We start from the raw sequence: 21,786 nt of genomic DNA on the forward strand, positions 1-21,786 counted from the left end.
ATTACCCGTAACTGACTTAGGCATCGGAGAGCCTTCGGCCGGTACCACACCGGTGTCCGAAGCTTAACGGTTGCTTCTCCTCTTTTTGCCTTCTACAGGTCTCTCACCAATCCATTTCACCAAGGGCCTCAGCCCTCTTCCCTGCTGAAGACCCAGCACATCTAATCACTAAGTTGGACTCAATATTGGCCGGGCCATTTTGAGCATCAACAGTTTGGCGCCGTCTGTGGGAATCCGACACTTGAATCCCCCCTTTCTCTATCAGCCCAGCTGGCTCCCTCACCCCTCAGGCCCCGTCGCCTCTTCTTCACCCCACATTCTGCTATGCCGACCGAGGATAGCCGCGATACCCAGCACCATACCCCCCACGAGGGTACTTCCCGAAGGAAATCTCCGGGGGATGCCACTCTCCAGGCAGAAGTGGAGCGCCTCCGTGATAGTATGACTAAGATGTCGGAGAAGTACGAGCATCTTCATAGCCGGAATGCTGAGCTAGAGCATGACTTTCGTGCTCTAAAGCGGAACCAAGAGAGGACTCGCGCCCAGGATGCCCAACAAGACCTGACCCAGAACGTTGGGCATACTCAGCCGAACCAGCCAGCACATTCCAGCCACAGCGCCCCGGCCCAATCTAGGCTTCGCAAGGGCAAAGACCACCTTCATCCGGAGCAACCCCAGTCACGACCCCTTTGCGTTCCCCCACCGAAGGCCCGGCCCCATGAGCTAGTCAGGATCTACCAAGATTGCCGGGATCGCATCTCGGACCGTCAGCCAAGGCCGATCCCTATCCCTGTCAACCTCGAGGACCCACGGGTGACACACCTGGGCCCATCGCCAGCCCCCGTCCGCGTGCCTAACGGAGAAGGAGTCGGGGACTCAGGCAGTTGGGAATTCTATAATTCAGAGATCTGGCCAACTCACCACGCCGAGACGCTGGAAGATTGGGAACATTCCCCAGCCCCTGTCTATCCCACCCCTGGGCCTTTGGCACTTGAAACTCTTCCTCATGCCGACCCGGCTATGAGGCTTCTCTTCGAAAAGGTCCGGCGCCTGGAGAGCGAGCAACATCGCAGCCATCAACCCCTCTGGGCGAAACCACGGCCAAGGCCCTTTACTGAGCGTATCCTCCACTACCACCAGGAGAAAGATATCCAGCCACTCCGCATCGCTTTCTACACTGGCACGGAGGATCCTCTCACCCACATCCACTCCTTCCAGTCTGCCCTTTGGTGCAAAGGCCTCACTGATGAAGGCATGTGCCTCCTCTTCCCTTCCACCCTCAGCGGCGCGGCCCTGAATTGGTTCTATAGGCTCCACCCCCGCACCATCAACTCCTTTGATAGTCTCAAGCAGACGTTCTTGGATCATTTTATGATCCAGACTGATCGCCTATACTCGGCTGACGACTTGTATATGCTTCGGCAGGCTGAGGACGAACCCCTTCGGGAGTATGCAGCTCGGTTCAGTCATGAATACTCCCGTTGCCCAGACACCGATGATCGCGCTGCCTTCGGCGCTTTCAAGAGCGGCCTCTGCGAGTCCAATTTCCGCTACCTGGTTCATAGCAATAGTTGGAACACATACACAGAGCTGATGAAGCAGGCGGCGATCCATGCTAAGGCTGAATACTTCAATTCCAAGCGTGGCCCAGCCAACATGGCGCGCAACACTTTCGCCGATCCTCCACCTGCTTCGGCCAAAAATTATCTTGAGAAAATGATTATTCCGAAAACCCATTTTTCATACTTAGTCAATATTTTTACATAAAACAACTTTTCATGTATGGTATGAATGTATGAAGGAACCTAAGGTCAATTTAGGTAAAAAGCCTTAGATGTTCAATCCACTATGGTGTTAAACCCTATTTGGTTTATGTTAAAACTTATTGAAAATTAGTATATGGAGCTACGAACTAGCTTGGTTTATGTGATGTAATGGTTACTTTTATTTCTAGAAAGACTATATAAATTGTAAGTACCAAAAAACATAATCATTAAATTTTAAGCTAATAACTTTAGCTAGCCCACACTACTACATTTTACTCTTTGCGCGACGAACAACAAAACGTCGCGCAAAGTATCATCTAGTCGCACTAACTTCAGCGCGACCACAAATTCGTCGCGCACAATCCGTCGCGTGAAGATCGTGAAGAAAGCCTTTGAGCGACGAGGTACAAACCTTCGTCGCGCATATCTGTGCGACGGGTAAACCACCGTTGCACCAACGGTGTGGAGACGAAACAACTTTTCGTCGCAGAAATATTTGCGCGACGATAAAGTATTCGGCGCACGTATATTTACGCGATGAAAGGAATAGCGCGACGAAAAATAATTCGTCGCGCAAAACTTGTTGAGGAGACGTATATGTTCGTCGCAGAACTATTTGCGTGATGAAAACGCGATGAAAACGCTTTCGTCGCCCATTTATTTGCGCGACGAAACATATCGTCGCGCAAAACATATTAGCGAGACGTATTATTTCGTTGCGCAAGAATAAAACGTCATTACAAAGTTGATTTTTAATTTTTTTTTGGTTACATATGGGTTTGCGCGACGAAATGTATTCCGTCGAGCAAAAATAATATTACAAATTTTTTTTATTTTTATTTTTGTTTTTATTTTTTATTTTTAAATAAAATTTGTTTTTTTTTATTGATTAAACAATGAAATTGCAATAAAAATAAATTAGAACAAAATTTTGTTATAAAATAAAATAAATGTTTTATAAATCAAAAATAAATGTTTATAATGAAAATAAATACACAAATCAAATAATGATGCAAAATCAACCGGGTCGTCGCCAGTGTGCGCCTCGGAGGTCTGGACGTCCACCGGGACAGTGGTCTGGGCGTCCACCGGGGCAGTGGTCTGGTGGGCATGCTCGGGGTGGACGGGCTGGGAGGTCGACGCACGAAACTGCGGGATAGGAAAGCCTCCTTGTGCGAGGGACTGTAGAATCACCGACATCTGACCCTGAAGCTCGGCCACCTGTGCTGTCAAAGTAGTCACCTGACTGTTTGACTGCGCCGATGAACGAGGTCTAGGTTCCCTCCGCCGGGCATTCCCCATCCCTCGACAATATGTCCACGGCCTCCTCCCGAGAGTCTGATCCAACGTCTCCGTCAAGATCTGAAATCCAGCATCCTTTGGAGGAGCCACAGACTCGATCGGAGTCTCGGGAGGAAGCTGGGAGGCGGACTCCTGAAGAACCAACTGGCTCCTCTCCACCATCGTCGTCTGTTGAACATAACATAAAATATAAATTAAAACATGCATATAAATTGAATGCATAACATAAGAATTAAAATTAAATAATATTTACATGAAGGGACTCGGCCAACTCATTCCCGGGTCGAACATAAACGTCACCAAAGACGTCGATCTCTGGGAACTTGGACCCCTCCTAAATTGAACAAGAGAAGAAAAATATTAGTATGAAAAAAATAAATTAATAAAAATGACATTAAAAATGAAATAAAAATTTTGTGATTATTACCCGTCGCCGTGCATCCATCCTATACGAAAAGGGTCTGGAGCCGAATGGTGGAGAAGGGTCTTCTTCTTCCTATTACCCTTATTCACTTGGGCTTTATTCTGTTATACAAAAAATGAAACGTATTAGTTAAAATATAAAAAATTAAATAATAATGAAATAAAAAAAATAAAATAAACATTAATAAGTAATAAGTAATAATTAAACAAATATAATTAAAAAAATACCACAAATTCGGGCGCTTGAAAATGAGCGCAGAGCCACTCCCAACTATCCTCCCGCCCCTCAAACTCCTTCGGGCAACCCTCCTGAAGAGCGACTTGCGGATCATCAAAGGCCAGAAAATGGTGGTGCAAGTCGCTCTTCCACTGTTTGTACCTCTCAGCGAAGAGTCTGTTGACGTACGTCAACGACTCTTCGTCGAGATCCTCCAAGTTATAGTTCGCCTGCAATCAATTAATTAGATACGTTAAGTAATAGAAATATACACAATTTTAAAGAAAAATAATGAAAATGTAAGGTACATACCGACAACTGGCCGCGAACCTCCACCTTGATCTCGTCAGGCATGACCCTCCAAGACTTCCATTGCATCGGGCAATGGGTCCGCACGACGTGGCCAATGTCGTGGGCCAAGGAGCTATGCAACTCCGCCGTGGGTGCAGCCCGATGGCGCTCGTCGTATCCGATGCTGATACGACTGTTGGTCACCCGGGTGACCTTCGCCGTCTTCAGCTGACGACACGGCCCTCGGGTGTTCTTCTTCGCTGCAAAGAAATAAGGTATTAATGTTAAATAAACAACATTGTCAAATTTCAATATAAAATTAACAATACAAAAGTGTAGTTATACCTTGGCTGTGATCCCGAGGCACCAGTACCGTCGGTCGATGTCGTGTCGATGGTGTCGGTGGGCCGGTGCCGCCGCCTAGCACTAGCTGGCTGCGCGACGGATGACGCAAATGACGCAGGCGCCTGGGACGCCCCGGGACCAACCACCACGTGGTCCAGCAAAGCTGGAGCAGTGGCAGCAGATGCCGACTGAGCCGGGGGATCCGAACTCGGTGCAGTCGTCATCGACCTACCACGCCTAATCAAGTCTGACATCTGCACATATAATTTCATTCAGAATTTAAACTAATTAATTAAAAGCATAGCATGACCTAGGGTTTGGAATTTCGGAGTATCCGGGACTCCGATCAACGATCGGTCGAATCCTAAACGATCCTAGAAACACAAAGGTACAACTACGTGAGTTTCAGTTCGATCCAACGGTCCGAACATATCAAACCTGGAAATCGCACAATAGGCGAAATCCGATCAAGACTCAAACGGCAACCAAATTCAAATCCGAGCAAACCTACGCGCTCGTGACAAACAGGGGATTGCTCTGGGACCCAATGCCCCACTGCCACAGTATCCCACCCGCCACCACACGCGCCGGCAGCGCGTGGGTGTCCAAAGCGATAAAATTCGCCGGAAAATTCTAAAAACTAAGGGCCAAGGTTCCTACCCTAGGTTGAAAACATTAATTGGAGCCACTTTTGTTCTCGGACCTACCCCGAAAAATGGCCGGAAGTGGCCGGATTTGAAATTCCCAAACCGGCCAAAACCTAGGGTTTTAATTCCTATTTCCTACAGCGAAAATTCAGTAAATCCTAACCAACCATCAGCTAGAGCACAAAAAATAGTCGAGAAATCATACCTCAGGCGTCGGAAATGGTGGCCGGAGAAGAGAGAAATCGGCCGGCGAAGAATCGGGAAAAACCGATGAATTTGCGACGGCTGAGGTGACGGCAGGGAGGTGGCTGAGGTGGCTGAGGTGACGGCGGAGAGAGAGGGCTGAGGTGACGGCGGAGAGAGAGGCAGGGAAGGAGGAAAACCAGAAATGGGGAAGAAGGAGGCCTCGGGTCGTTTCTGCAGATTTATTCGACTTTGCGCGACGAATAATAAAATGCGTCGCGCAAAATAGAATTAATGAATCTTGCGCGACGACATATCCATCGCGCAAAATGGCATTAATGAACCTGGCGCGACGGGAAGGACTGTATTCGTCGCGTAAAACACTGTCTGGCCGCCAAAATTTTGGGATTTAGGGTTTAGCGGGGGGCTGAAACTGAAAGGTCTGTGCCTTTTGCGCGACGAAGGAAGTAAGCGTCGCGCAAGTGTACCCTTGCGCGACGGGAAGGACTCAATTCGTCGCGCAAAACACTGTCTGGCAGCCAAAATTTTGAGATTTAGGGTTTAGCGGGAGGCTGAAAAGGACAGGTCTGTGCCTTTTGCGCGACGAAGGAAGTTTGCGTCGCGCAAGGACATCCTTGGGCGACGGGAAGATCTCTATTCGTCGCGCAAAACACTTTCTGGCCGCAAAAATTTTGGGATTTAGGGTTTAGCGGGAGGCTGGAACTGAAAGGTCTGTGCCTTTTGCGCGACGAAGGAAGTGTGCGTCGCGCAAGGACATCCTTGCGCGACGGGAAGGACACTATTCGTCATGCCAAGCACTTTCTGGCAGCCAAAATTTTGGGATTTAGGGTTTAGCGGGAGGCTAGAACTGGTGCCTTTTGCCCGACGAAGGTATGTTATTCGTCGCGAGAGTTCCAGATTGTGATTCAGATGAAATTTTCACTAAGTGTTCAGAGGGTAGAGGGATTGCGCAATATTTTTCACTTAGACTTTGCGCGACGCATATATCTTATTCGTCGCGCAAAACCTAAAATGTAATCCCTCAGCCCTAAGCCCTAAGCCCTAAGCCCTAAACCCTAAACCCTAAAATAGTTTCAATGATCCAACCGGCAAACTTAGTTTTTTATACTTGGAGATCGTATACGCCAAAAATAAAAAAGAACAAACATTCAGATATCAGGGAACGGGACAAAATATTTCGACGGTTATAAATGAAAAGTCATGATTTAACGGTTATTTGAACTCCGATTTTGATCATTTTTTACAACAACATTTGTTGACCCTATATGAATAGAATGACTGAATTTGATCTTCAATTTCAGATTTTTACACTAGGGGATACCACATAAATGTTAAGTTACATTTGTGAATGTATGAACAAATTATAAGGTTTTTGGTGAATATATGATTTTGATAGCACACACAGTCTACGTAACTAGTTTCAGTCATCCAGCCGTCAAACTTGTTTTTTTATACTTCGAGATCATAGACAGCAAAAATCGGACAAAAAAAACATTCAGAGATTAAGTAACGGGGTAAAACTTTTCGACGGTTCTAAAGAAAAAGTGATGATTGAACGGTTATTTTAACTCCGATGTTGATGATTTTTTGCAGGTACAGTCCTTCACTCCATATGAATACAATGAACTAATTCGATCGCCAATTTTAAATATATATGTGTGTATATATACTATAACGTTACCCTAATATATATTTGCGCGACGAAGGGCCCCTTATCGTCGCGCAAAAAGACCATACTCGACGGAAGTATATTTTGTCGCGCAGTGTTGTAACTTTACACGACGAATATATATGCGTCGCGCAAACTATGCGCGACGAGGTCTATTCGTCGCGCAAACTTTACGCGACGAATATATATGCGTCGCGCAAACTATGCGCGACGAGGTTGATTCGTCGCGCAAGGATCTGGCGCCATTTCCTCATTTAGTTCAAATTGTGTATGCTTTGTATTTTTTGGAAAGGTTTTGTGTTCATCATTTTTTAACTTTGTATAAAGAGGGTTATATTATTTGTTTTACCGATCTTGTTTAACTAAAGATTTTTTCATTTTTGATTTTGTTGTATGTTTTAACAATGTCTCACGCGAAGGAATAAACTTTAATAAACTCTTGAAAACTTTAATAAATTTTAACAATGTTTTAACAATGTCCTTTTTGTTTTATAAAGTGAAGGAATAAACTTTCATAAACTCATGAAAACTCAATCAAATTTAGAATTGGCAATAAACCTCATTACGTCAAATGTTTTGTCAATAAAATTTTTCAAATTATTATTAAAAGGGTTTTATAACTAGATTTATTTAACAATGTTACATTTGTTGACATATATAAGGATTGGATATAACAACTACATATATTCAAAGATTTGTATTACACAAAATGAATACACTAACATAATAAATTTACAAATAAATTCATTATTCATCATCTGAACTATAATAACTTTCGTTATCGCCGCTATCATCACTCTCGGTCTCCCAATCTTCTTCCTCCTCCTCCTCCTCTATAACTGCATCATCGGCGTTGCTAGGGCCCACTGCAACATTGTATCGGGGAAGATCACCGAGGTCAATTGTAATTGACTGAATCGGTATTTCGACTGAAGACACTCCTTCTATTTGAAACGGTTCTTGTATAACATTTGTATCTCGAAGTGTTTCCGCATCATTTTCCATTGAAGATTCTAAACGTTGGTCAGCCACATTGTCGACGTCGTTGTCACTTGGGTCTAGTTCTGGTATATCATACACGCTCCTATGATCCATCTTCTGCACAACTTTCCACCCGTTTCCGGCTTTAGGGTCATCTAGATACACAATTTGGGACGCCATGTTTGCCAAAATGTACGGGTCGTCATCATACCAAGTTTTGTTAATGTTCACAGACAGTACTCCATGGTCGATTTTAACACTTCCCGCCCTATTTGGGTTGGTATCGAACCATCGACACTTAAACATGATGACTTGGTATCGATCTTTGTAAAGCAATTGCACGACAGTTGTCAGTTTGCCATAGAAATCAATGTCCGTACTTTCGCCTCCCCCTGGGACATGGACACCGCTGTTTTGCATACACAACTTGTCATCTCGTGCGGCCCCCAAAAATTTGACGCCGTTAACATTACAACCCGAGAACAATTCAGCGCGAATTGGGCCGAACGCCAAGTTATATAACTCATCACTGTAAGTGGGGGAATTAGATGATTTCAATTTATTCACCTAATAGTATACAAAACCATTGACATGTTAGTCTGACAAAATTAAATACTACAATTTATATTTGTCAATTACAAAACACTTATAACTTACAGAATCCAAAAACCATTGTGGAAATAATTCACGGTGTTTCCGGGCAACCAAATGTGATGGATGTTCTCGCTTCATCATCTGTTCATGCTCATCTAAGTAGGCCATTATCTCATCACAATTGTTCAGTACGAACCAATGCGCTACTTCCATGTCATTTGTAGAAAACGACTCTCCTCGTCCAGGATCTCCAAAGGGCCGTGCGCTTTGGGCAAAAACAGAAAGTTGTTCCTTTCTCATACCTCCGTCGTTATTACGTTGAGGACGATTGAAAGCCGTCTCCACATCTTTTAAATACATTCCACAGAAAGTAAGCGACTCATATTGAACCCAAGCCTCTATAATTGATCCTTCGGGCTTTGCCCTGTTGCGTACACTTTTTTTCAGCTCTCCGAGAAGCCTCCCAAAATAAAACGATATGATACAAATTAGCAAAGTGTCGATAATGATGCATACACAAATGATAAAGATTATATACCTTTCTATTGGATACATCCAGCGATAGTTGACAGGACCAGCAAGCAATGCCTCTTCTGGCAAGTGAACCATCACGCGCATCATACTTGTAAAGAAAGCTGGAGGAAATATCATCTCAAACTTGCATAGGACTTGGACAATGTCATGGCGCAACTGAAACATGTCTGTCCTTCGCAATGTTTTTGCCGTCAGTTGGGAAAAAAATCTGATAACAACATGATTGGCTTCACCACATCTTCCGGCAGTAGGTGTCGAATACCCACAGGAAGTAGGCGTTGCATAAACACATGGCAGTCATGGCTCTTAAGTCCAGTAAATTTAACCCCATCGACATTCACGCAACGTGCGATATTAGAAGCATACCCATCGGGAAATTTGACAGACGATACAAACTTTAGAAACTCTTTTTTGTCATTCGGTTTCATAGAAAAGAATGCAAGATCCCTTCTAGCTTTATCACTGTCCCTATTCATCCATAAACCCCTTCGTATGCCCATTCTTTCCAAATCAAGACGAGCTTTGATCGTGTCCTTCGCCTTCCCCTCGATATCTAGAATCGTGCCCACCAATGTGTCGAATACATTTTTCTCAACATGCATCACATCTAGATTGTGCCTCAATTTCAGTTTCGACCAATATGGGAGCTCAAAAAACATAGGCTTGTGCGCCCAGTTCAAATGTGTAGAAGGTCTGGTCCGACTCACTGTTTTTCCGAACGGAGCAAAATCCAAACGGTTCAGCTGTTCCAAGATCTCATCACCGGACCATTCTCTAGGTCTGAGGCGACGCTCTGTGTTCCCGTCGAACTCTTTATCTTTTCCCCGCCATTCGTGGTCCCATGGCAACCATCTCCGATGACCAAGGTAACAAACTTTTCCTGCGTGCCAACCAGAAGTTACATCTTCCTTGCATACATGACATGCCATATAACCCTTTGTGCTCCACCCAGAAACCATTGCATATGCTGGGAAATCATTCACAGTCCACATAACTGCTGCCCGCAAAGTGAACATCCTCCCAGTTGATTTATCGTACGTGCGAACACCGCTTGTCCATAAATCCTTCAGCTCATCAACCAGAGGCCTTAAGTACACATCAATTGACCTGCCAGGATCCTCCGTTATCAAAACAGTCATCATCATGTATTCTTTTTTCATGCATTTCCAAGGCGGCAAATTATATGGGAATGCTAAAATCGGCCAAGTGCTGTGGTGTTGGTTTAGAACCCCATACGGATTGAATCCGTCAGTGGCAAGTCCCAATCTAACATTTCGGGGATCAGCAGCAAACTCGGGGAACGCTCGATCGAACTCTTTCCATGCCTCCCCATCTGCAGGATGCCGCATCACATCATCGTCTACCCGTTTTTCCTTATGCCATCTCATGTCTCTGGCAGTATGCATCGACATATACAATCGCTGCAACCTAGGTTTAAGGGGCAGATAACGCATGACTTTTTGTGGTATCTTAGTCGTTCTATTCTGGGATGTCATTTTGAACCTCGACTCATTGCATATAGGGCATGTATCCAACGTTTCATGCTTTTTGTAGAATAACATGCAATTGTTTTTGCAAGCGTGGATTTTTTCATAACCCAATCCAAGACCATGCAACACCTTCTGTGCATGTTTATGGTCTTTCGGCAAACAATTGTCCGTCGGAAGCATTCTCTTGAAAACCCCCAAAAAGTAATCAAAACACAAGTTCGACATACGATACTTTATTTTTCCGTGCATTAGCTCCACAATGGCAGTGAGAACGGAAAAGCTCTCGCACCCCGGGTATAACTCTTGGTTGGCATTTTTTAACAGTTTTTCATACTGTTCAAACTCCGCACTGTCTATTGGTGTAAGCACGTCATCTTCCCCTTCCCGATTGATGTTGGTCGATGCGAATGGAAAAACATCCTGTATAATACCCATGACTTGATCATTAGGATCCACAATAGGTTCAACATTGTCCACTCTTGGGGCATTTGAAGACTAAGCATGGTCTACTTGTTCGCCGTGAAGGTTCCAAATGCTATATGTTTCAATCATTCCATTCCTTACTAAATGAAATCCAACATTTTCAATTGTCTCCCACAACGTGTTGTTACACCTCCTACAAGGACAACGGATTCTAGTTGCACCCGGGTTCTGTCTACGTGCAAACTCAATAAAATCCTCGATTCCATCCAAGTATTCGTCTCCGCATCTATTCGGGTTCTGTATCCACCTTCTGCTCATAATTCCTGAAACCACAATCACGACACAACAATCAAAACAACTTCATACGAAGTTATAATGTCACCTTATGCCTCCGGTAAGGGCCCTATCCCATTCGGGAATGCATAGTCCTGTCACGTAACCTACGGTTACATGAGATTAGATTTCGACGTGGATTAATTTCGGCAGCATCTCGACACAGTTCTTGAAGTGGGCATAGGTATAAATACCTACGTACCATCCGAAGAACGTACCGAGATGACACCGAAATCTCCACAATCAAAACCTAATCCTGTAGCCGAAGATTATGTGACAACACTATGCATTACCAAACTGTCCAAATAATGGGACAATTCAAGAATTAATTGGACCGCAGTCATGCCTTACGCATCCATGCACGAAATCCAACTAATCTCGAACGGGAAACTACGTGTTACTAAACATAAAAAATAAAAGTACGAAGTTAATTTCAATTAACTTCGTACATCACAACACATTGTGCTACGTCACGCACAATTTCACAACATTATAAACATATAACTTCACAAAAAAATTACAAACATAACAAACAAACTTTTACAATAACATACCTTCTCAATCGCTCTCCACCAATCACTTAAGTTTCCCTCGTTTTCTTACGCGACGGTAGATTTTTTCGTCGCGCTAAGTTGTCTTTTGAGACGAAAATTCTCGTCGCGCAAAATTTTTTTACCGCCATAAAAGGAGCCAATTTTCTGTCCATCTTTGCGCGACGAATAGTAGGAATTGTCGCGCAATATTGTGACGCGCGACGATCTCTGTCGTCGCGCAAGATTTTGGCGCCAAAAAATAGTTTTTTACCACATTTGCGCGACGAAATATATTTACGTCGCGCATAGTCTGTTTCCGCGACGAAATTATTTGTCGCGCTAGTTTTCTGTTGTATGCCCCACGGAATTTTTTTTTGTCGCAACAGTGCTTCTTGCGTGACGAAAGTTTGTTCGTCGCGCAAATAGTAAATCGTAGTAGTGCCACCTGTTGAAATTTTTTTGATTCCGCCCTTGCCTATATGTAACTATTTGCGTTTCTTTTTCTTTTGAATAACAGCAGAGTTACTCAAATTTGGATTTGAAAAGGAGTTTACGATGACAGAGAGCAATGCAAAAGATCACTCTGTGATGGAGAATAGACACGATCACAAGGAAAAAGCAGATAATGTGGGCAAGCAAACGTTGAACGGAAACAAAAATAATGACAAATTATTAGCATCCTCGATACAAGGAAAACTTCGGAAGGAATCTCCATTACCAGATCAAACTTGCATATATAGAGTCCCTCATAAACTGTTTAGGCACAACGAAGAGGCTTTCGTCCCAAGTTTGGTTTCAATCGGGCCGTATCATCATGGAGAAAAGAAGTTGCAGGCCATGGAAGAAATGAAGCTATGGTACTTGCATGGCCTCATCGAACGAAAACCAAATCAGAACACCAGTTTGGAGAAGTTTGTGACAGAAATTAGAAGTATGGAACAATTTTGTCGTGATTGCTACGACGAAAAGTTTGATCATATGAGCAGTGATATATTTGTAGAAATGATGGTGGTTGATGGTTGCTTTATTATTGAACTTTTCCGGAAAAACAGTAGGTTCTTGGACGACTGTCCAATTTTGAATACGGCATGGATGTTGTCGACAATTACAAATGACTTGTTGCTACTTGAAAACCAAATTCCTTGGAAAGTGGCCGCCTGTTTGTTTGACCTCACAGGGGAAGAGAATGAAAATCTTCATTACGTTGCTCTGCTTTTCTTTGGAAACGTATTCGGCAATTTCTCACATCCAAAGGAACATATATCAAGCGAAAGACATTTCCTGGACATTGCAAGAGGTGCTGCCCTTGGACAACCATCCAGGGAAGATAATTGTTTTGGTCACTCGATTCCGTCAGTGACAGAGCTTTTGGAAATCGGAGTGGATTTTAAATGTCGTATAGAAATGATGAAATCTGATCTGCTTGACATTACCTTAGAAAATGGGGTGATGAGAATCCCTTCATTGTCAATTGGAGACAATGGAGAATGTTTCTTAAGAAACCTCATAGCCTATGAACAGTGTGCCGCAAATTACGCAGATTGTTACGCTACCTCTTATGCAAAGTTGTTCAGTTGCCTTATTAAGTCTACCAAAGATGCCGAGTTTCTGATGGAGAAAGGAATTATGAAAACGCAGTTGAGCAAGGAGGACATAGCCTGTTTCTTCACTAGGGTTTGCAAGGACATTGAAATTGAAGGCGACTCGTTGTACTTCGGTGACCTCGCCGGTTCTGTGGAAATGTATTGTGAGCGTCGCTGGCTAAGGAGTTGGCTCACAATGATCAAACGAGATTATTTATACAATCCATCATCAATCTGGTCTGTTTCCAGTGGGGTCGTCGTTATTCTCATTCTTACCATCACACAGACAATTTATACTGTTCTCTCCTACTACAAGTAAATCTGCTGATGTTTCCATTTCTTTTTTTTCTTTTTCTTTTTTTTCTTTTTTTTCTTCTTTTTATTTTTTTGTGTCTTGATGAAGGAGTTTATTTTGTATTTCCTTACGACTTAATAACAACGCGTGATACTAATAGAAGGAGAAAAATGGTATTTTATACCTTCTTATTGAAAAATTAGGTTCCTCGCATTATAAAGTATTGGATCATAGGACGAACGTAACTCAAAAAGCTAAAAAACATGAATGCCAAACACTGAACGCAACAAAGTAGCTAACCTACAAAACCCTAAACACCAAGTCAGGAAGAAACCTCTGCAGTCTGTACACTCCATGCTGCAGACTCTGGATCATCGATAAAGATTGTGCTTATTCTTCGTAATGATTTGTAAGAAGGAGAATGAATAAACTAAAATAATTTAAAAAATGATGGGTCATCACTCTGCAGGGGTTGGCCTGGTTTCTGCAGGTTGCTCACCCTCGTGTTCCGCCAGAGTCTCTGCTTTTGATGAGTTGGGAGTGGTATTAGCGGTAACATCTTTGGCAGGTGAAACAGGTGCGATTGCAGCTGCAGCACCCGCTGCAATGGGCGAATTAGTTTTTCCATTCTTGGCATCCTTTCCTTCCTTGGAATCCTTTGAATCATTTGCATCCTTGGAATCCTTTGCATCATCTCCTCCCTTGGCATCGTTTCCTTCCTTTGCATCGTTTCCTTCCTTTGCATCTTTTGCATCCTTTCCTTCCTTGGAATCCTTTGCATTCTTTCCTTCCTTGGAATCCTTACCATCTTTGGCAGGTGGGGGAGGAGGCATCATGTGCGGTGGAGGGTTCTGTTTCAGCTTAATGAAAATTTGCCGCATCCTTGAAAGATCAGTTGGTTTCCCAGGTTTTGGACCCTGGATGATCAGCACCGAAGGCTTCTTATCAGGATCTTTCTTCCCTCTCTTCTTCTCAATATTAGGGACCTCACGAGGAATCAGCTCCGCTATTGCTTTCCAATAATGTTTGTCAGCTTCTTTGTGGAACTTCTCTTGGTTGACCAGGTAAAGCTGCACAGAAAGTCAAATTCATTTGTCTTAGATATGAAGCATGGAAAGGTAGCAAGGGAGAGAGAGAGAGAGAGAGAATCAGGATGAGGGAAAACATGGAAAATGATGAGTTTTAGTACTACCTTCTCCCTTTCTCTGTTGTGAGCCCTGTTAGTCTCACAATTGAGCTTTCGTTTCTCATAAAAAGCCCGTTTAAATTCCTCAGCTTCCTCAATAATCTGGTTCCGCATCTCCCTTTCTCTTTGCTCCTTTTCTTCAAGATGGATGACATTTAGACTGCAGAAATGGACGCCTTCATCAGGGCAGATGAAAACAATGGAAAACAAAAGAAAAACACTAGATGGTTTTTAAATGCTCCTTTCTTTCCAAGATTTATTTAAGATCATGCAAGCAAACCAATCATTATTTCATCCAAATAAGCATTACCCGTTACTAATTCAGACCTCAAGCTTAATAGAAATGGCAATGAACACAGTTACACAGATACAGAAATCAAATTAAGGCAGATGCAATTAAAAGCCTAAAGAAGACCATGCATGCACAACATCATATACAGCTTCTTCTTTTTTAAACTCAATTTGAATCAAACAATGCCATTCAAAATTGCCACATTTAATTAATAATATGATTTTCAACCAACAAAAATCCACACCACACAAATCGGAAAGAGATCTGAGCTCACCGACGCCACTCGCGCCGAGCAAAGCCTTCCTCTCGCATCTCCTCAGGTGGAGGCAGCACCGGCTCACTCGAGGCGAAAATGTCCCCATCGTCACCGCCACCACCACCACCACCACCATCACCGCCGATACCACCTACGTCATTGTCCTCGGGCACCGCCGAATCAAACGGCGACACGTAGTCGGGGTTAGGGGTGGAAATGCCGAAGCCGTAGATTTCGGGCGACTGCTGGTCTATGCTATGGCCGCCGGGGAGAACGACGTCGTCTTGGAAATCAATGTGGAGGGGAGGGGGCGCCGGGTCGACTGCGGAAGAGGAGAAGTCGTCGTCGTCGTGGGTGGGAGGGTTGAACGACGCGTCGTAGCGCTGGGAGGAGAGGCGGGGGTCGTAGCCCATGTAGCCATCGTCGTCGAAGGGGCGGGTGGTGGGGTCGTGGTGGGTTTCGTCGTCGTTGGGGAAGGAATCGAAGGACGACATGTTTCGGAGGATAAGTGGTGTTGTCGTAGAGGATTAAGATTATGGAGTTAAGCTAAGCATTAAGCATTAAGCAGCGTTATTATGGCGTTAATTATTGGGTGTGATTTTTGGTTTTGTTAGTGTAAGATCGGAGGGTTCGGATCCAGAGAGAGTGCGTGGCGGTGGATGATTCTTTCAATTGCTACGTGTTGGGAAACCATAATTGTTGATGCAATGGAGGCAAGCAACACACACAGGTGGCGTTTTTGTTTTTGTTTTTCCTAAGGTCACATGCTTCATATTTTCGCAACCATAGCTTATTATTAATTGACTTGCATTTTAATGCCCCTCTTACACATGTGCAATAGGTGATTTTTTTTTAATCATACGTGCTACGCGACTGTCAAAGATTGTTTATGCAGAAAAAAATTTGTAAAAGATTGTTTATGCAGAAAAAAATTTCCTTGTAAATGTACAAGATGATCTGACTATTATTTAAGAGATATTTAGTGATATACCCATTTCTAGCACTAATATTATAAATAAACCCTACACAATTGAATTCCTATAAACAAACCCAAAAAAAAACCAAAAAAATGATAGCTAGCCTTATTGAATTTAATATTGATTATTAAATTACTTTGATGCCCTATTGAGTGCTTTGGGTATTTTTATGAGATTTTGGGGTTGGCCTTGTTTTAAGAAATTGATGGCAGTTTTGTAATTTATAAGAAGTTAAAAGCTTTTTTGTTATGTTGTAAATGGGCTTTGGGTGTGTTTCTAAAGTCCATTTTATATAGGGTATTTTTATAATTTGGGCCCCCATATTGGGTATAATAGTGAATATGTCTTCGTCCTTTTACTTTTATTTATTTTTATATTACTCCATTTACTTGAATTTACAATGTAAATAAGGAAGTAACCCCCATTTGGATTCAAATAAAAATACTAGAAAATCAAATTCCCACCAAATCAAAATATGAAAATTCGGTTTTAGTGCAAAATACGATTTAGGCTAAAAATGATGGCTCATTAAGTCAATATATACTTCATACTAAAATCCCATAAAATCAAGTTTTCTTATTTGATGTATAAGGAATAAAAGCCGCCAAAAATTATCTTGAGAAAATGATTATTCCGAAAAATCATTTTTCATACTTAGTCAATATTGCACCTCTGCTAAAAAATTTATGGGTCCGCCAGTGCTTGTCATCTCTATCTTCTGAATCCCTCTATAAAGCTACACCATCAACTCATACCTCTCACACCATCTCTTATATATTCCTTCATTTCTCAGATTTTACAAAACACATTCTACTTTCAATGTTAAACTTGAGGAGGGTGTTGGAGAGGCAACAGAAAGAAGAGGAAGAAATTCGGCAAAGACGTGCTGATGAAGATCGGGAGGCCAATCAAGAAGAGGAAGAAATGCTTGCAGCAACGGTGTGTATGCTTAATCAATCAAGGCAACACCGCCGTCGTCGTGCCCCGAATGTGGATAAACGTGGGGAGTCTCGGGGTAAGAATTTCTTGAAAGATTACTTTATCCCAAATTCGTTATATCCTATTTCTAAGTTTCGAGAGAGATATATAATGCAGCCACATTTGTTCCCAAAAATCATGCATGATATTTGTAATTACGACACATACTTCATTCAAAAGTATGACGCTGTTGGAGTTTTGGGTCTTCTCCCAAAGCAAAAACTTACAGCTGCTTTGCGGATTCTTGCTTATGGGGCATCTGCAGAGTAGTTGGATGAGATTGCAAGGATGGAAAAATCAACTATCCTAGAGTGCTTGGTGAGATTTTGTGATGCAGTGAAAAATTTGTACACAAGGGAGTACCTTCTCAAACCTGCACTGAGGGACCTGCAAAGGTTTTCCAGGAATGATTGGAAGCATCGATTGCATGCACTGGCAGTGGAAGAATTGTCCTACTGCTTGGCAAGGAGAGTACGGGAATCGGAAAGGCCAAAAAAGTATAATTTTGGAGGCCGTAGCTTCATTCGACTGTTGGGTTTGGCATGCCTTCTTCGGGGTTGCCGGATCTCAGAATGACCTCAATGTCCTTGGTCAATTCCCTGTGTTCGACGAGGTATTGCGAGGTCATTCCCCCCAGATCACGTACCAAATCAACAATATCGTATACTCTGGTGCGTACTACCTTGCCGACGGAATTTATCCTAGGTGGACGACATTCGTGAAAACAATTCCGAATCTCCAATCCTAAAAGGAAACAAGCTTTGCTTCCTTTCAACAAGGTTACAAGAAAGACGTGGAAAGGTGTTTCGGTATCTTGCAAGCTCGTTGGGCAATTATTAGGGGTGCTGCTCGGATGCTAGATGAGGAGGTGCTGCGGAGCATTATGATTACTTGTATCATCCTCCACAACATAATTGTGGACGATGAGTATGATTATGATGCTCCAAAGGTGTTTGAACCCGATCCCATGAACACAGCGTTGACAAGAATATATGAAAGGCCGATGGGACTGTAAACACGAATTTCCTACAACAAATGAGACAAGAACAAGTGTACAAAATAATATTTTATTAATGAATTTTAGGGTTACAATCTCTATATTAAATCCTCTGATTTGATCTCCAAAATGTTTAAAGAAAATTTGTGTTTGATACAAGGGTCGTAGAGACTTGATCTTGATCAAACGGGTAGCACGAAGCTTGTTTGGTGTTTGGGATTTCTCTATTGTGAAGGAACCTGTAAGATCCCACATCAACCAACGGAGAGGGGGTGATGTGCCTTATATGTGCACATTCGCATTCATCTAGCACGAGGCCTTTTAGGAGCTCACTGGCTTCGGAGTTGTACGAACTTCGAAGTTAAGCGAGTTGGGGGCTAGAACAATCTCAGGATTGGTGACCCACTGGGAAGTTGCTCGTGAGCTCCCAGAAACAAAACCGTCAGGGCAGAGAGGGAGGCCCAAAGCGGACAATATCGTGCTACGACGGAGCCGATCCCAAGGTGTGACAGTTTGGTATCAGAGCCACTCTGCCGTGTGGTGCGAGTGTGCCGACAGGGACGTTGGGCCCTTAAGGGGGGTGGATTGTAAGATCCCACATCAACCAACGGAGAGGGGGTGATGTGTCTTATATGTGCACACCCGCATCCATCTAACTTGAGGCTTTTTTGGGAGCTCACTGGCTTCGGAGTCGTAGGAACTCCGAAGTTAAGCGAGTTGGGGGCTAGAGCAATCCCAGGATGGGTGACCCACTGGGAAGTTGCTCGTGAGCTCCCAGAAACAAAACAGTGCGGGCAGAGAGGGGGGCCCAAAGCGGATAATATCGTGCTACGGCGGAGCCGATCCCCGGATGTGACAGAACCGGCACGTATTTGTTGTGCTTGGTGGCTCTTCCAAAGTAGGGTGAAGAATGCAGAGAGTTTTCTGTTTCTTCTGAGTGCTAGGTTTTTTCTGACCGCTTCTTTCGTCTTGAAGCCTCCTATTTATAGACTCTTGTAGGATGCTTGACCTAAATAACTTTCCCTATTTAAAACCTTGTTTTGTTGGATTTTGATTTGATTTAAATCAATTCCCATAATCTGGCAATTTAACCAGATTATCTTCAATTGATTGACCTGATTAATATTTGATTTAAATCAAAGTCAATCACAGAAGATTCTTTCCTTTAATTTTGTCTTCATCTTGAACCGTTTGATGCACTCCGTCGGATGTCGCCATGTGTCATTTTTGACAACTAATCCAATTTTGATGAGTCATACGCCACATGGGCGAATTACGGGGCCCAAGATTTAATCCACCGAACCCTAATTATTTTCTTGTCCAATGGAATTTATTGCACCAAAATTTCTTTGTCTACAGGGACCAAATGGACATCCAATGGAGCCCGAACCGTTACTTCGGGATGGTCGAGACAACAACCCCATGATTGATCGTTATCAAGAAATGCAATCTTCATATGTTCACAAGAGACGTCAACTTGACTTGATTGAGCACTTATGGGAGATGAAAGGCAATCGCAGTGGATGAAGTCAAGATTAGTACTTTGTTTGGAATTATGCTTTATTTTGTGTGTGGTGTTTTTGGAATTATGCTTTTTTTATTTATTATTATTATGCTTTTAAGTATGGTTTGTTTTGTGTGTTGTTTGCAATAAATTAAGGTTTGTTTTTAATTAATCTTTGTTTTGATGCTCAAATGTTTTTAATAAATAGTCATATTATTTAATGTTTTTTTTATTTAATGAAAAGGAAACAATACAACAAATTAAAGGATAATACAACAATACAACAATACAACATATGGCAAAGGTGTTTCAATACAACCTAACGGTTTTTATCATTTAACCAATCCATATTGCTAGGTCCGTCGTCATGGAAAAGTTTTCTTCTCATCACATCCCTTTGTCTATGCTTCCAATAGGCCTTTGTTTCAGGAGACATATGGCTCGTATCCATGGCCATGATTTTCATCTCTCTATCATCCATGTCTTTTTCTTGTGTCTACTGCTGTTGAATTGCAAATGCTTCTTGTCGTGCCATGTATGCATCATCTCTTTTCAAGTCTCTCTCAATTCTTAGTGTCGTGTTCTTAGCTATTTGCTCCAATAATTGTACACATTCATTGTTTGAAGTGCTCCCTCTCTTAGCCTTTCACCATGCAAATGGTGACTTTTTTTTTACGGAATAATCTTCTCACAACTTCCCAACATTGAAAAATGCAAGAAATTTTTTTTTGCTCTGCCCCAGACCGTAATGATCTATTAAAAAATAAAATCGAAGTGCAAAAAAAAAAAAAGATTATGCAAAAAATATAAACTATTTTGAAATGTAAAAAAAAATTAATGATTATGCAAGAAAATATAGACAAATTGGAAAAAAAAAAAAAAAAAAAAAAAAAAAAAGATTATGCAAGAAAAAGAAAGAGAGTATGCAATAAAAAACAAAGTTACATTAAATTGATTAAAATGGCAATTATAAATATTTTACCTCATCGGATAGATTTTGACCGCTTCGAATGTTCTCCCTTGCTTTTGTCAAGACATTTTTCCATTTCCCTAACTCTTTATTTAGAATTTTCCATCGACTAGACAAGGCCATTTTGGTCCAAATGGAACCCAATCTTTGACAAAATTCTCCATGAATTTTGCTCCACATATGAGAGAACTTCATTTCATTGCCCGTGACAAGGCAATGACTAACGATCACCAAAGACTGACACAACGAAATATCTTCCTGAGTTGTCTACGGGCCTCCGGCTTTGACAGAAGATGCCATTTGTTTTTTGATACAACTGAAAAGTAGTAGAAAAATGTGAGTGTAGAGTAAAAAATATTGGAAGGAGAAGAGTTTGTATGAATAATTGGTGTGGAAAGTGAATAATGTGAGTGGAGAGTAAAAAATATTGGAAGGAGAAGAAATTGTATGAAGATTTGGTGTGGAAAGTGAATAAAATTGTTAGGTATTTATAGGGAAAAAATTCAGAATTTTTTTGAATTTGTTTAGCCAAAAAAAGGAGGATCGTCGAATTTCTGGAAAAAAACCGATCAGAGCGGTCTGGGTTGCGACACGTGGCTTATGCTCGTTGGATTCTGTCAGGGATGACGTCAGTTGTGACGTCATCAAGCGGAAGTCAAATTTTCAAGCGCCAACGATAATTTTTTTTTTGAATTCGTGCTCACTGACGTCAACGCAACGTCAGCGCCTTCGGGCTGAAGCCCAGGCAAATTTTGCCCATGGGCTAACCCAAGTTGGTGGGACCCACTGCTTGCCCGGGCCTCTTCTCTCGCGCTGGAGCCGTTTTGGGCTTGCTCTGGGGGCCTCTTGCCCGGTTTGATGGCAGCGGTGGAGATGCTGTAAGAGCTAAAATTACTAAAATGCCCATATTACATCACAAAACTGTAATGGACATAAGTAGTAAAGTGAGAAAATTTTAGCAATTTATTTTGAGATTTTGCGAGTTCAGTGAGAAAA

General features: G+C 42.5%; 2 protein-coding genes across 2 annotated transcripts; one reads left to right on the plus strand and one right to left on the minus strand.

Moving 5' to 3' along the window:
- The first annotated feature begins 8,068 nt into the window (after positions 1 to 8,068).
- Positions 8,069 to 13,654, plus strand: LOC117623154 (UPF0481 protein At3g47200-like). Its single transcript, XM_034354024.1, has 2 exons — positions 8,069 to 8,088; positions 12,313 to 13,654. The coding sequence occupies exons 1-2, from the start codon at positions 8,069 to 8,071 to the stop codon at positions 13,652 to 13,654; spliced, it is 1,362 nt and encodes a 453-aa protein (XP_034209915.1).
- A 231-nt stretch (positions 13,655 to 13,885) lies between these two features.
- On the minus strand, positions 13,886 to 15,972 carry LOC117622410 (clathrin light chain 1). The gene is made up of 3 exons (XM_034353073.1): positions 15,383 to 15,972; positions 14,823 to 14,976; positions 13,886 to 14,700 (listed from the first exon to the last, which is right to left on the minus strand). The coding sequence occupies exons 1-3, from the start codon at positions 15,856 to 15,858 to the stop codon at positions 14,089 to 14,091; spliced, it is 1,242 nt and encodes a 413-aa protein (XP_034208964.1). The 5' UTR covers positions 15,859 to 15,972; the 3' UTR covers positions 13,886 to 14,088.
- Positions 15,973 to 21,786: the final 5,814 nt, after the last annotated feature.

This window comes from Prunus dulcis, chromosome 3 (assembly GCF_902201215.1).
Source record: "Prunus dulcis chromosome 3, ALMONDv2, whole genome shotgun sequence".
Classification (NCBI taxonomy): domain Eukaryota; kingdom Viridiplantae; phylum Streptophyta; class Magnoliopsida; order Rosales; family Rosaceae; genus Prunus; species Prunus dulcis.